At 46.6% G+C, this 15,877-nt stretch overlaps 1 protein-coding gene across 2 annotated transcripts; it reads right to left on the reverse strand.

The window, feature by feature from the left end:
* Positions 1-9,869: 9,869 nt before the first annotated feature.
* On the reverse strand, positions 9,870-15,632 carry smarcb1b (SWI/SNF related, matrix associated, actin dependent regulator of chromatin, subfamily b, member 1b). 2 transcript variants are annotated; one of them, XM_047051035.1, is made up of 10 exons: positions 15,434-15,631; positions 14,664-14,775; positions 14,253-14,361; positions 13,942-14,079; positions 13,609-13,736; positions 13,344-13,510; positions 13,059-13,249; positions 11,721-11,732; positions 10,987-11,118; positions 9,870-10,604 (listed from the first exon to the last, which is right to left on the reverse strand). In XM_047051035.1, the coding sequence occupies exons 1-10, from the start codon at positions 15,515-15,517 to the stop codon at positions 10,565-10,567; spliced, it is 1,113 nt and encodes a 370-aa protein (XP_046906991.1). In that variant the 5' UTR covers positions 15,518-15,631; the 3' UTR covers positions 9,870-10,564. The 2 variants fall into 2 exon arrangements, with proteins under 2 accessions (XP_046906991.1, XP_046906992.1); XM_047051036.1 differs by lacking the exon at positions 11,721-11,732 and having other exon boundaries at positions 15,434-15,632.
* Positions 15,633-15,877: the final 245 nt, after the last annotated feature.

Here is a 15,877-nt window from a genome sequence, read left to right on the forward strand (position 1 = left end):
GACCACATACACAATACACTCTTCACTACAGACCACATACACACTACACTCTTCACTACAGACCACATACACACTACACTCTTCACTACAGACCACATACACACTACACTCTTCACTACAGACCAGATACAGACACTACACTCTTCACTACAGACCACATACACACTACACCCTTCACTACAGACCACATACACACTACACCCTTCACTACAGACCAGATACAGACATTACACTCTTCACTACAGACCAGATACACACTACACTTCACTACAGACCAAATACACACACTACACTCTTCACTAAAGACCAGATACACACTATACTCTTTACTACAGGCGGATTCACACTAAGTGAAACAAGGCTCCATTCGGTCTAGTTTCCTGCCTTTTGGTTGATTTGACACGTAGCCCTGCTGATTCAGATGAAGTGTCATGTTGGCATGACAACACAAGGTGCTGGTACACCAGTGCAGGCCGCTGGTACCTGGTTTGTACAGTGAACTGTGACAGATAACTTCATTAAGTTGAGGTGGAAGAGGCCTAATTAGCACTGGTAGTTTAGGCTGTAGGACTGTTGCTGGAGATGTTCGTCACCAGACACTGGTATTTTATCCATGCGTGTATATCTCAATGTAAAGTATCCATCTGGACTTTTTTTTACCTGAATATATATTTACTGTGTAAATCATTAATATACACTCTGTATTCTTTGATACCAATAAAACATATTTCATATTTCTGTTTTGTAATAATTTCCTTCTGACCTCTAGGTGACAGATGTGACTGTACATCCTGTCCTCGTGGGTCAAACTTTCGCTTGCTCCTCCTTGACTGTTGCTTCCCATGAAAGGTTCCCATGATGATGAGTAGTAGTGATGTGTCGTTCGTGAACGATTCGTTCATTTTGAACGAATCCTTATAAGGACTCGGGAGTAACGAGTCCTCTCAACGAGTGATTCGTTCATTTCCCGACTCGGTCTTTCTACGAGTCTTTGGATCATTTTTCACGTGACCTGCATAGGCTCTGTAGCTAGAGGAAACGAACGATTCGTTCCTTTCCCGACTCGGTCTTTCTACGAGTCTTTGGATCATTTTTCACGTGACCTGTACAGGCTGTAGCAAGAGGAAACGAACGATTCGTTCCTTTCCCGACTCGGTCTTTCTACGAGTCTTTGGATCATTTTTCACGTGACCTGCATAGGCTCTGTAGCTAGAGGAAACGAATGATTAGTTCCTTCCCCGACTCGGTCTTTCTACGAGTCTTTGGATCCTTTTTTCACGTGACCCGCATTGTATTTTTTAGTAGAGGAAACTGTTTCCTTATTCCCTTTCGCGTGGCCGCTGTTTTAGTAAGACGTGAATGAATGATATTCGCTCAAGTCATCATACTGACTGGTTTTGTTATTTTCACTTTACATTTACACTTACAGTTTAGTGCAGTGTAATTGTTTGACGTGATAATTAAATGCTAGTGTGATAATACATGACCAAATCATACAAACTCATGATACATTATTTTAATGCAGGAATTTATTTTGAAATAGTATTTGCTGGTGCACATGTCATGCACTAACCTACAGTGGACGTATAGGGGCTATACGTCCTTTGCAGTGGACGTATAGCCCCCAACCCCCCCCCCCCCCCCCCCTCCCTGAAATGAACAAATGACTCGAAAAAAGATTCGTTCATTTTACTGAACGAGATTCAAAGAACCGAATCAGTAAAAAGAACCGAACTTCCCATCACTAATGAGTAGTATGGTGCGGTAGTACCAGAGCCATAGAAAAAGAGAGTTGCGACACGCTTTGATCTCGCCGACACGTGATCACGTGGTTCATGTAGCTCGCTGTAGTTCCAAAAAGCCCCACTGCTGTCAACTTTTTTGAATGGTTTTCAATGGAGCTGGCCAACGGAAGTCAAATCAAATCAAATCAAATCAAATTTATTTGTATAGCCCTTTTTACACGCAAGCATGTCACAGAGGGCTTCACATGCGCCCATAGAACTGCCCCTCAACCAACCTAAACCCTCAAGGAAGACAAGGAAAAACTCCCAGAAAAACTCCCACCGGGAGAAAAAAATGGAAGAAACCTTGGGAGGAGCAATTCAGAGAGGGATCCCCTCCTCCAGAGACGGTTGGTAAGAGAGAGGAGCAGAACACAAGCTAAACATAGTCATACAGTGTCAATGGGTTTTGAAACACCAAAATCCATTGTTCGGCTTTATAGACGTTGGATGGGACCGGGAAACTCGCTGTTGGCCGTCATGGAGACTGGATTCCGGGTGACGACCTGGTTCAGCGTTGGCAGACCGACGACCAAGCAGGTCCTGACAGCTCAAACCCCCCACACCACAGGGAATGTGTGGGGGGGGGGACAGAGAGGAGAGCAGGGATTAGAGAATGCCAGGAGCAGCTAACAGTTACAGTCAAAATAGAATGAGATCCCCACCGGTCAAGTGTGGACTAGTGCAGCAATTTAACAGAGCAAAAAGGGTATTTGATGCAGCCCCACACACCAAAACAACGACAGCCCCCCTCAGTTGGAACATGAAATCTGTTCCAGGGGAAAGAACTCTAAAGTAGGTTATACTTATACGAATAAGGATGAAAACAGCCAGTCCCCCGTTGTCTCCAACTAGTAATAAAAACTATAACAGTAACAATATACAGCAACGGAACTATAATAATAATAATACTAACAATATACAGTAACAGGTTTACTTTAAGTTTAACTTTACTTTTAAGTCGCTTTCTCAGGCAAATTACGAATGAAACAGGCTCAGTTGAAGAAATCCGATATTCTGGCTATCTTCAGCTGACTCTTATCTACATTAGGCAGTCCTCGCTGACGTTTTTGGTGAAAAATGGAGTGAATTAAAACATTGTGAACACTCACTGCCAGTGAAACGCAGGAAAAAAGCTAGAGTTTTTTGTCACGTGGTTCCGGTAGCTCGCTGTAGTTAAATGAAAACCCACTGCTGTCAACGTGTTTGAATGGTTTTCGGCGGGACCGACAGCAGCACCATCTCGATTCACGGATATTTTCGGTATATTAACACAATATCAATTGGTTACTGGTGTTTTGTATCATGTATGTATGCTACTTTATTAACATGTATGTATAACATTAACTTATAATGCATAACGCAATATTGTGAAGCAGAGCTGGAAATGGCTATGCTAGCCTAGTATATTGTTCCACTTAACGTTTAACCTTCGACTGTTGAAGTAAATGGGATTTGTTCAACTTTTTTTTTCTTCATCAGCCCACTTACAATTTACTACATTAACAACACGTTTTTACTTGATGCAAGTTGAATCTAACCATGATCACCGGCAACTGTTCAATAGAAAAAAATTGAACAGAATATACAAGGCAACCAACTGCAATTCAATAAAACATTTTATTGTACAATATGTCCAGTGTTCTTCCACTCCTTTTGTTTGTAGTGAGCAGGTGATCTTAATGTCTGCTTTTCACAAAACTTAGACCGCAGTAGTAGATGCATCTAGTTGAGCTAACTAACTAGCTACTATAGCTATTGAGTGGACCTGAAATTCCTGCCGAGCGTTGCTGGACGATAGGGGACCCAAGGCTTTAATCTGCAATTCATTGTTGCTAGATATAATCAGATGTACTATAGGCTAATAAGAGCAGATTCTGTAAACTGTGTATGCCAAAGAACACCAATAACTAGAACTAATTTGACAGACTATAAACCAACGAACTTCTGGTTGATACACATGCTCTTTAGCTAGCTACAGTAAAAGTGTTGCATAGCTCTACTATAGTCTAGCTAGCGCAAACTGCATTTAGAATCTAACAAGCTATAATCTAACAAGCCATAATCTTACAATACATTTTCTCTACAGCTGGCTATATGAAATACTACTAATAACAATTGATATGTGGTGGTTGAAATATGAAAAAATTCAGGATTTTCATCAATTTACCAGCTCACTTGCTTCGGACCCCATAAGCCATATATGGCTCTAACAGCTCTAACTGCATTTAGAATCTAACAAGCTATAATCTTACGAAAATGTTTATCTTAAGTTGGCCATATGAAATACTACTCATAACAATTGATATGTGGTGGTTGAAATATGAAAAAATGCATGATTTTCATCAATTTACCAGCTAACTTCGTAGACACTGAAAATGAATGGGGTTCAACGGTGGAAAATACAATGTTTGGAACTATAGGTTGCATGAGACACGCTTAACTTCCGCATTCCTCGATAACAATGGGAGTCTATGGAAGTGTCGCAACTCTCTTTTTCTATGGCTCTGGGTAGTACTAACCCTGCAGTCTGTCCTCTTCTGTGGACTGGACCAGTGTGGTGCCGAGTGGTTGTAGGCTAACCCTAACCTTTGACTTTGTTTTGTCTTGTATGTCTCCTTTGGAGGAACATTTTAGATTTAAGGGAGGTTTTCAATAGGTCTCCTGTGCAAGTGCGCTACTTAACACTTTGGTGTTGAAATCCTTCCACAAACCTAGCCTTCAACAGCATTTACATTTACGCATTCAGCAGACGCTTTTATCCAAAGCGACTTCCAAGAGAGAGCTTTACAAAAGAGCATAGGTCACTGATCATAACAACGAGGTAGTCCCAAACATTGCAAGCTGCCAAAACATGAAGCATACATTGTGAAAAAAACTAAACAAGTGCCAAAAGGGAAGACCCATAAGAGCATGCAGTTATACAAGTTACAAATTAAAACAACATGAACCACAAAAAAGTGCAGGACTGTACATGTAGAAGAACAATCAACAGTAAAAATATTTCACAGCAAGTACAAGACTTTACTTCGTTATAACTAACCTACAAGAGCAACAAGTCACTCAATAAGAGTCATTGTGATCCTGGAGGAAACTAACAACAGGTCCAGCCAAGCATTCCTAAGTGCCGTTGTACTCCCGGAATAAGTACGTCTTGAGCCTTTTCTTGACATTGCACAGCACTGACATTAACCTTCAACAGCACTAACACTAACCTTCAACAGCACTGACACTAACCTTCAACAGCACTGACACTAACCTTCAACAGCACTAACACTAACCTTCAACAGCACTAACACTAACCTTCAACAGCACTAACACTAACCTTCAACAGCACTAACACTAACCTTCAACAGCACTAACACTAACCTTCAACAGCACTAACACTAACCTTCAACAGCACTAACACTAACCTTCAACAGCACTAACACTAACCTTCAACAGCACTAACACTAACCTTCAACAGCACTAACACTAACCTTCAACAGCACTAACACTAACCTTCAACAGCACTAACACTAACCTTCAACAGCACTAACACTAACCTTCAACAGCACTAACACTAACCTTCAACAGCACTAACACTAACCTTCAACAGCACTAACAGCACTATGAGAACCCAGGTCTGCTGGCACATGGGACAGGGTTAGCTCAGGGTTATGGTTAGCTCAGGGTTAGGGTTAACTCAGGGTTAGGGTTAACTCAGGGTTAACTCAGGGTTAGCTCAGGGTTATGGTTAGCTCAGGGTTAGGGTTAACTCAGGGTTAACTCAGGGTTAGCTCAGGGTTATGGTTAACTCAGGGTTAACTCAGCGTTAGCTCAGGGTTATGGTTAGCTCAGGGTTAGGGTTAACTCAGGGTTAGGGTTAACTCAGGGTTAGCTCAGGGTTATGGTTAGCTCAGGGTTAGGGTTAACTCAGGGTTAACTCAGGGTTAGCTCAGGGTTATGGTTAACTCAGGGTTAACTCAGCGTTAGCTCAGGGTTATGGTTAACTCAGGGTTAGGTTAACTCAGGGTTAACTCAGGGTTAGGGTTAGCTCAGGGTTAGGGTTAACTCAGGGTTAGCTCAGGGTTATGGTTAGCTCAGGGTTAGGGTTAACTCAGGGTTAACTCAGCCTTAGCTCAGGGTTATGGTTAGCTCAGGGTTAGGGTTAACTCAGGGTTAACTCAGGGTTAGCTCAGGGTTAGGGTTAACTCAGGGTTAACTCAGGGTTATGGTTAGCTCAGGGTTAGGGTTAACTCAGGGTTAACTCAGGGTTAGCTCAGGGTTATGGTTAACTCAGGGTTAACTCAGCGTTAGCTCAGGGTTATGGTTAGCTCAGGGTTAGGGTTAACTCAGGGTTAGGGTTAACTCAGGGTTAGCTCAGGGTTATGGTTAGCTCAGGGTTAGGGTTAACTCAGGGTTAACTCAGGGTTAGCTCAGGGTTATGGTTAACTCAGGGTTAACTCAGCGTTAGCTCAGGGTTATGGTTAACTCAGGGTTAGGTTAACTCAGGGTTAACTCAGGGTTAGGGTTAGCTCAGGGTTAGGGTTAACTCAGGGTTAGCTCAGGGTTATGGTTAGCTCAGGGTTAGGGTTAACTCAGGGTTAACTCAGCCTTAGCTCAGGGTTATGGTTAGCTCAGGGTTAGGGTTAACTCAGGGTTAACTCAGGGTTAGCTCAGGGTTAGGGTTAACTCAGGGTTAACTCAGGGTTAGGGTTAGCTCAGGGTTAGGGTTAACTCAGGGTTAGCTCAGGGTTAGCTCAGGGTTACCTCAGGGTTAGCTCAGGGTTAGGGTTACCTCAGGGTCAGGGTTAGCTCAAGGTTAACTCAGGGTTAGCTCAGGGTTAACTCAGGGTTAACTCAGGGTTAGCTCAGGGTTAGCTCAGGGTTAGGGTTACCTCAGGGTTAGCTCAGGGTTAACTCAGCCTTAGCTCAGGGTGGTTAGCTCAGGGTTAGGGTTAACTCAGGGTTAACTCAGGGTTAGCTCAGGGTTAGGGTTAACTCAGGGTTAACTCAGGGTCAGGGTTAGCTCAGGGTCAGGGTTAACTCAGGGTTAACTCAGGGTTAACTCAGGGTTACCTCAGGGTTAGCTCAGGGTTAGCTCAGGGTTAGGGTTACCTCAGGGTTAGCTCAGGGTTAGCTCAGGGTTAACTCAGGGTTAGCTCAGGGTTAGGGTTAACTCAGGGTTAACTCAGGGTCAGGGTTAGCTCAGGGTTAGGGTTAACTCAGGGTTAACTCAGGGTTAGCTCAGGGTTAGGGTTAACTCAGGGTTAACTCAGGGTCAGGGTTAGCTCAGGGTCAGGGTTAGCTCAGGGTTAACTCAGGGTTAACTCAGGGTTAACTCATGGTTAACTCAGGGTTAGCTCAGGGTTAGTTCAGGGTTAGGGTTACCTCAGGGTCAGGGTTAACTCAGGGTTAACTCAGGGTTACCTCAGGGTTACCTCAGGGTTAGCTCAGGGTTACCTCAGGGTTAACTCAGGGTTAACTCAGGGTTAACTCAGGGTTAACTCAGGGTTAGCTCAGGGTTAGCTCAGGGTTAGCTCAGGGTTAGCTCAGGGTTAGGGTTACCTCAGGGTTACCTCAGGGTTACCTCAGGGTTAGCTCAGGGTTATCTCAGGGTTAGCTCAGGGTTACCTCAGGGTTATCTCAGGGTTATCTCAGGGTTAGCTCAGGGTTAGCTCAGGGTTAGCTCAGGGTTAGGGTTACCTCAGGGTTACCTCAGGGTTAGCTCAGGGTTAGCTCAGGGTTAGCTCAGGGTTAGCTCAGGGTTAGCTCAGGGCTGCTGACACATGGGACAGCGTCCTCTGCTCGGCAGCTGTTAGAGGAATGCAAATGAAACGTCCATAAGTGTGGTTCAGATTCAGATCTCCTGCGGTTCCAGTCCAGCCTCACCGAACACTCAAGCTTGGTTCAATGTTGCTCCACTGTGTCCTCAACTGATTCAGCTCAACTACAAAGTTCTCCTCCTGGGATGCATCAGTGTAGAGTATAGGGAGTTGAACCAACACAACTTAACTGCATTAGACAGCAGAGGACAATCTGAAACCCATTCTGCCGAGGTTGACCGGTAAACAGGTGGTTTCAGGTTGTGCTGCGTGCCAAAACACTGAGTCATCCATGAATGAAGATTGTGTTTATATTCTTGGATGGCTGTGGTTTGGCTTCACCCAGGCACACAAAGCCGACAGAGTTCATGAAACCAGATGGTGCTGATGTCTTCAGTAACAGGCCCCCACCGACACCACCCGCACATGGGGGGGCTGTTGTCTGGGGTACACAGTGCAGGAAAGGTGTCTGGGGGTTGGGATGGGTGGAGGTGTCTGCATTACAAAATTGATTCTTGTTCATTTGTATTTTTTGTAATATTTGTATTTTTATATTGTAAATTACGGCAACTTATATTTTATTTTATTGTGCATTTTATTTAATTCTAATTCCACTTAGTACTGCTAGTTTATGTACCCTTAGTATAGTCTACATATTTAAATTTTAGGTTCCTATATGTTTATTGTATGCACCTTCCTGCCAAAGCAAATTCCTTGTCTGTGCAAACTTTCATGGCGACTAAATCCCATTCTGATTCTGTTAGCATCTAGCCTCCATCCATCCAGTCTTATCACACAGTTATATTAACTCAGTTAGACAGTAGAAAACTTAACACTTACATCAACCTTGAGACTAGGAATTAATAGTATTATTTCCACCAGATTACAAGTATGTGTTGGTATTTTGAGGATATCCATTAGCAGTGCTTATATAGCACAATAAATCCCATTTCAAACATTGAGGGAAATGATTTAGCGGATGATGACAACACGGTTCGCAGTGTCAGTGGAACGTGACATTTTGCCAAGGGACTGTGGTTTTGGATCCTGAACCAAGCGGAGGAGTTCAAGTATCTCGGGGTCTTGTTCACGAGTGAGGGAAGAATGGAGCGCGAGGTCGACAGGCGGATCGGTGCGGCGTCCGCAGTGATGCGGGCTCTGCATCGGTCCGTCGTGGTGAAGAAGGAGCTGAGTCGAAAGGCGAAGCTCTCTATTTACCAGTCGATCTACGTTCCTACCCTCACCTATGGTCACGAACTATGGGTAGTGACCGAAAGAACGAGATCGCGAATACAAGCGGCCGAAATGAGCTTTCTCCGTAGGGTGTCCGGGCTCTCCCTTAGAGATAGGGTGAGAAGCTCGGTCATCCGGGAGGGGCTCAGAGTAGAACCGCTGCTCCTCCGCGTCGAGAGGAGCCAGCTGAGGTGGCTCGGGCATCTGATTAGGATGCCTCCTGGACGCCTCCCTGGTGAGGTGTTCCGGGCACGTCCCACTGGGAAGAGGCCCCGGGGAAGACCCAGGACACGCTGGAGGGACTATGTCTCTCAGCTGGCCTGGGAACGCCTTGGGGTCCCCCAGGAAGAGCTGGCGGAAGTGGCCGGGGGGAGGGAAGTCTGGGCCTCCCTGCTTAGGTCGCTGCCCCCGCGACCCGATCCCCAGACAAGCGGCAGATGACGACGACGACGACGACGACGACGACTGTGGTTTTGTGGTACTATGGAGGCCATGCTGAGTTGTGTGAACACGTTCCAGATTCTGATCAGATAAATATGCCATCTAGCAGGGAACTCTTATCCAACAAAACAGTCTGAATGTGAGTGGGTGGGAGCTGGAGTTGTAATCAGCTTTAACAAGGATCAAAGCTGAAAGTCTGTTCAGCTCAGAAAGCATGAAGTCAGCACTTCAGTATGAAAGATTCAGTCACGGGGAAGAGACTTAGTGGTGAGGAGAACCAGCCGTGTCTCTGAGAGGGAGAGGGGCCAGGGGGGCTGAGAGTCCCATGGTGGGGCTGGGGGCCAGGGGGGCTGGGGGCCAGAGGGGAACACCCCAGACCAGTAGCCTGCTGTGCATCACTGTGGAACCTCGGCTGGTGCTGGCCCCCAGAGACAGAACATCTCTGCAGGCAGCCAGGACTGCAGGCAGCCAGGACTGCAGGTAGCCAGGACTGCAGAGGGCAAAATAACGGAACCTACTGATTTATACATACGGGGGAAATTGGACCAGTGAACTTTTGACCTGCTATCAAACGCTCCCTAGGAAAGATGAAGCATACGCATGGTCACTAGTCAAGTTTTATTAAAAAAAGAAACGGGTTCACCATCACTGACAGGTTTTCAGAACAAGCACGATACAAAACAAGCACGATACAGTTGACCTTTGACCTTGCAAGACAGGCACAGAGCTCAAGTGTGTTTACACTTTGGAGGAAACAGTCTTGAGCCTGTGTGTTATGCAACCCCGCTCTGGGGTCTTGCCCACACACACGCACGCTCACACACACACGCACGCTCACACACACACACAAACCAGCCTGTCTGTCCATAAAAACTACAAGAACAAGTTTCCACCAAAACCAGAAAGAGATTTGACTTGAATGTTCAGTATTGCAGGAGTTAATTAAGCAATAAAGATTCTGGAGACCAGTTAGTAATTGAGATCTAGTGATGATCTTCAGGTATAAAGTTCCAGCTCCGTCACCTAGGCAACACTGACAACAAGGAGCCTCAGTGACCAAAACACTTTGTTCTGTCTGATCCTGATCAGGTGCCACTGTATTTAACTAAACCACTGTCATTTATTGCCCTAACAGTAAATAAGGAATTCCCTGTGGTCATGAGGCTGACAAATCCGGTGTGAAGGGGGCAGGGAGGCGAGGGTAGAGAGGGAGGGGGGGGGGGGCAGGGAGGCCGGGGGATGCTGTCCGTTTCCACAGCAGAGTGCAGGAACGTCCTGGAGGACTGCAGCTGCTCGTCTTCACCAGGCAGGGGCGGTGTTGGCCAGGCGTCTCATGCGCCTGGAATCAAAACATGGTCCGATTGGTTAACACATACAGTACTGTAGTGCAGTGCAGTCATTTACATCAGCATTTACAAGATAATACAGTACGGACAGTATATTTAGAAAGCTTAGATGCGGTTACTCTACACTTTGCCTGGTATCTAAGATGTAGTTATTTTGGACTGTGTCTGGTAAATACAGACCATTTCATGGCTCTGACCACCACAACACTGTTAGAACTCTGTACTTCTGATCGAAGGTTTCTGTTGTACTTATTATCTGCAGTATCTGTAAGTGTCTGGATAGGGTGATGGTTGTGAGGGTGATGGTTGTGAGGGTGATGGTTGTGAGGGTGATGGTTGTGATGGTTGTGAGGGTTGTCTGCAGGCGAGCCCCACCTGGTGTTCCTGTCCTGGTCCCGGATCTTCTTCTCCATCTCTGCATCTGTCAGTGTCTCCAGCAGGGGGCACCACTGGTCGGCGTCACCCGTGTTCCTGATGGCAATCTCCACCGTCGGCAGGGGGTTCTCACTGCAGGAAATGACATCACAGGGACAGGAAGGGGATGTCAGGTCAAGACTGCTTCCGCTGGCACAGGATACTAAAGTTGTTTATTAATCACCATGACAACCCCCCTCCCTCCTGTGGCTGGTTCCCAGATAGAGGTAAATCACCTCTGGAAAAATGATTAGCTTTCAGTTTTACAAATGAACATCAAACCCCTTATGTATGGTCATATTCTCATCAGATTGTTAATAAACGGATTCAGTCAAAACTGCAACCCATTAAGCATCTCCCAGGATCAGACCATTTGGACCAACAGTCCAGTGGCCAGGGAGAAGGACCCTCCCTGAGTATGATCTCATATGCAGGAGACTCCAGGAGATCTGACTACAGATCAAGAGCTCAGACCTATATCCCCCCCCCCCCCCCCCCCCCCCCCCCGTAAGTCGCTTAGCCCATTATCATTACTACACCATATTCTGAGTCCTAGTTCAACGGTTCTAGTAAACTTGTTACTGGCTGATGTTGTTAAGTCCCTGGGATGGCACATGCAGTACTTCCTGGAGGTGAGATGCAGAGGAGAGCTTTGGGGGTAGAGAGGGATTCAAGTAATTCAAAAGCATAATGACCTGAAGTCAGACCTACAGGACAGCACAGCAGGGGAGAAAAAAGTAGAACAACAGGTTAGCAAATCAGCCATGATGTTAGCACACAACATGTTAGCACACAACATGTTAGCACACAACATGTTAACACACACAACAAGCAGAGGTATTCAGCACATCACTGGTGGAGGGATGTAACGCATCAGTCAAACCCAACCAAGCATGTGGAGAGTGCAGCATGTGGGATGACACCATGCAGGGGGTGCAGCATGTGGGATGACACCATGCAGGGGGTGCAGCATGTGGGATGACACCATGCAGGGGGTGCAGCATGTGGGATGACACCGTGCAGGGGGTGCAGCATGTGGGATGACACCATGCAGGGGGTGCAGCATGTGGGATGACACCATGCAGGGGGTGCAGCATGTGGGATGACACCATGCAGGGGGTGCAGCATGTGGGATGACACCATGCAGGGGCAGCAGCATGTGGGATGACACCATGTATGGGGTGCAGCATGTGGGATGACACCATGCAGGGGGTGCAGCATGTGGGATGACACCATGCAGGGGGTGCAGCATGTGGGATGACACCATGCAGGGGGTGCAGCATGTGGGATGACACCATGTATGGGGTGCAGCATGTGGGATGACACCATGCAGGGGGTGCAGCATGTGGGATGACACCATGCAGGGGGGTGCAGCATGTGGGATGACACCATGCAGGGGGTGCAGCATGTGGGATGACACCATGTATGGGGGTGCAGAGATATGGAGGTGGAATGCAGACGTTATCATAGAACCAGATGGTAACAATAACAAGCAACTAACTACTTTAATGAATATCTGTTTGGTGAAGGATCGCTAGACAGTGTGAGCAGAAGGGTGTTGACAGACACCAGCACTATTTGCACGTCGCTTCATGCTGTCTGCTGAATTTATGAAATGTAAATGTCTGAGGTCAATAACAGATGTAACGAATGTGTGTGTGAGCATGTGACATAAACAGGACTGGAGGCATGTGTGTGACAGCCACAGGCAGCACTGCCCCTATGTGCCCTCCAGACCCTCTAAGCACCGGGCCGCCACAGGGCTGCCACCAGGAAGTGCATGGCTGACAGGAGCAGACGAGCGGCACATCAACACCCCCTTGTGGAGCTCTACAACAGGCCAGGTGGAGCGTGGACAGCCTCTGGCCTCTGGCTAGCTAACACATGTAGGAGCACCCTGAGGCTTACTTTACTGGTAGAACGTGTCTGTTGGTGGTAATGTGTCTATGTGCAAATGGATATATGTGTGTGAGTCTGCTAGTGTGTGTGTGTGCGAGTGCTAGTGTGTATGTGTGCTAGTGTGTGTGTGCTACCTGAAGGCGTAGGTGCGCTGGTGCCAGCTGAGCTGACCCCGGATGCTGTAGGCGATGGTGGTGACAAACTCTCCCCCCAGGCCCAGCTCGGAGCACAGCTTCAGGGCAAAGGTCTCTGGGGAGTTCTCCCTCTCAGACATGTCCCACTCAAACTGGTCCACCAGGGAGATGTTCCCCACATGGATGTTCAGCTGGGGAACATACACACTTGGTGAGCTGCTGACCAAGACACACAAACACACACCTGGGTGAGGGCTTGAACACACACACCCCCACACCCCTCACCTTGATGATGACCCTCTGGTCGGCCTGTTCCTCCAGCAGGGTGTCGGTGGGATGGGACTCGATCTGCTGCCGGATGGCCGAGGCGATGGCCGGCACGAAGGTCAGAGGGTTCAGATCCAGATCGTCACACAGGATCTCCGCAAACATCTCCGGGGTCATCAACTTCTCTGGGGGGCACATGGGGTTAGGCAACCCCAGGTTACGCTCCACACTTACACACACACAGAGCTCAGAGTGACACATGGATTCCTGCTGCTCTGGTTACCGTTCATGTTCCAGGTGAAGGCGTCTCGCAGCTTCTGGCCGTCGATCTCCATGTCTAGCCGGATGGGGACCAGCACCTCAGCCTGCGATGCGTTCTCGTGGATCACAGCTGGGTCGTGGTCGTCAAAACTGAGGACAGGCAACTCTACAACGTTAAACTGAGGACAGGCAACTCTACAACGCTTAACAGAGGACACGCAACGCTACAACGTTAAACTCCCATCTCAAGCGCATGCGTCACTACTGCAAGATGAATAAAAGGTTATTCTTTCATCTTGTAAGCTAACCCTAACCCAGAGATGAGCCAACACTGGCGGGCTGAGCAGGTCCTCACCAGAGAGGGAAGGTCCTCTTCTTGTCGCGGCCCATGCGGTTGCGGTTGATGGTGGTGGAGCAGGGCACGGCGTCCAGGTGATGGGAGCTGTTGGGCAGCGTGGGAACCCACTGGCTGCTCCTCTTGGCCTTCTGCTCCCTGCAGGAAACAAGCTCAAAACTTGTACTTCATATTTCTACATGTGTGTTTTCATTGGACAGCACATTGTAACTTTTGTTTTGATAGGTGCTTTTGTAAATCAAGCTGACTTACTTACTCCTACCTGAGGTAGAAAGGTGAGTCCTTAGCTGAGGTAGAAAAGTGTGTCTTACCTGAGGTAGGCAGGTGGCTCTGTGCTGATCGACACCGCTTTGTACTTCTCGTCGTTGCCCTCAAAGATCTCCTCGCATTCTGATGCCTTCAACAGAGTCACACTGGTGGCTAAAGAACAACAATAATAAGACCAGTAAATACTGCAGTTGAAGCAAGACTGTGAGAAAGTTGTATGACTATTACTACTAACTATAATTTCACTTCAGTTGTTTGCTGTTCATTACTTTGTTTATTGCTTCAGTGCAACACGGGGTCATATTTGACTTGTGTGAGCAGGCACCTTTGCTGTCACTGATATAGTATGATGACTATGAAAGATAATAACCGCTGCGTTCTTTCTTATGCCCTGTCATTGTTAAACTTACTTTACATGAAAAGCGGGACTTCTTACTAAAGTATGAATTACTGACCGTGTGACGACGCAACAATTTTCTTTCTTTCCTCCACCGAGGCTAAGCGTCTCCATAGCGATGGGTACCTTTTATAAAGAGAGCCCCTGAACATGCGCAGATAGTTGCCAACCTGAGAGGAGAGGAGGGTGACAGGGTTGATGCAAACCGTGCTAGAGACTCGTACAACAATCCTATTGTAATTAACAGCTACTGTTTCTATCAGCAGTCATTAGGTTTTGATAGTGATGTTATCACTGATGGCTAATCCATAAAAAGGGTTACACTTTTAGCAAGCAAGCCACTAAAGCTAGTCAGGATCATTGCTAACATAGCTACCAAGTTAAATAACTTTGATGCCTATATTTCTAGACTAGCTGGCTACTACTACTACTACTACTACAAATTATCTACAGACAAACGAACATTCTGGATGGTTACTTCTGTAATTGCGCTTAGGTTTGCAAACGGCATCGATGATATACACCTCAGTACGACTTCAGCCGAAAATGTAACAAAAAGTCCGCACATTAACTCTTAGGTAGGCAATGTCGGCTAAGACGTTGAGTTGGCATTACGCTGGCCTTATAATGTGTGCACAACTATCTGGTGTGGCAAAAGCAAAATTTTAACCAGACGTGTTAAATACTGAAAATACAACGTGAGAGCACCACAAGCTAGCAGTTTGCTTTGTTGTTAAGCAGATGATGGCATTGTGAATAGTGCTATCAAGCTAAGCTATCACACTGTTCTTTATGCCAAATATATTTAATTCAAGATGTATATCATACCTCTGATCCAACCATGTAAAAGTCTCCATCTTGCTCTAATTGAAATTTTATCGGTTTCTGCCCAAAGGTTTTGCTTAGTGCCATTTTCACAGAGTAAGTTAGCTAGCTAGTTAGCGTACCAGCTAGCTAACGATCGGTAACAATGCTCCACTGAGCGCTTGCGCTGTCAGACTTTTCTCCTAGCTTGGGCTTTTTCTTCTTTTGAACTGACGGGTTCACGTGCACTACTGACACCTACCGTGAGGGAGGAACAGGACAGTCTACCATAGCTGAACGCTATGCTAATCACAGGCCCATCTGCAGGTTGGCAGGCCAGACAGTTAGCAGTACACTCTTTCGTGCACAATATTTCCAGTATTATCAATTACGGACGCGATGTCTGGCTAGTGTCAAAAGGGTTCCGTTTTCACGATAATTATGAATTTCTGAAGTTTTAAGAGCTGC

Source organism: Hypomesus transpacificus, unplaced genomic scaffold (genome assembly GCF_021917145.1).
Source record: "Hypomesus transpacificus isolate Combined female unplaced genomic scaffold, fHypTra1 scaffold_133, whole genome shotgun sequence".
Lineage (NCBI taxonomy): Eukaryota > Metazoa > Chordata > Actinopteri > Osmeriformes > Osmeridae > Hypomesus > Hypomesus transpacificus.

What these genes read in the sequence shown, in the direction of transcription:
- smarcb1b (XM_047051035.1), bottom strand. Translation starts at nt 15,517, where the DNA reads ATGGCACTAAGCAAAACCTTTGGGCAGAAACCGATAAAATTTCAATTA. An exon ending in TTTACATGGTTGGATCAGAG is followed by an intron (nt 14,776 to 15,433) that starts GTATGATATACA and finishes CTCTCCTCTCAG; the next exon opens with GTTGGCAACTATCTGCGCAT. An exon ending in GAGCCACCTGCCTACCTCAG is followed by an intron (nt 14,080 to 14,252) that starts GTAAGACACACT and finishes TGTTTCCTGCAG; the next exon opens with GGAGCAGAAGGCCAAGAGGA.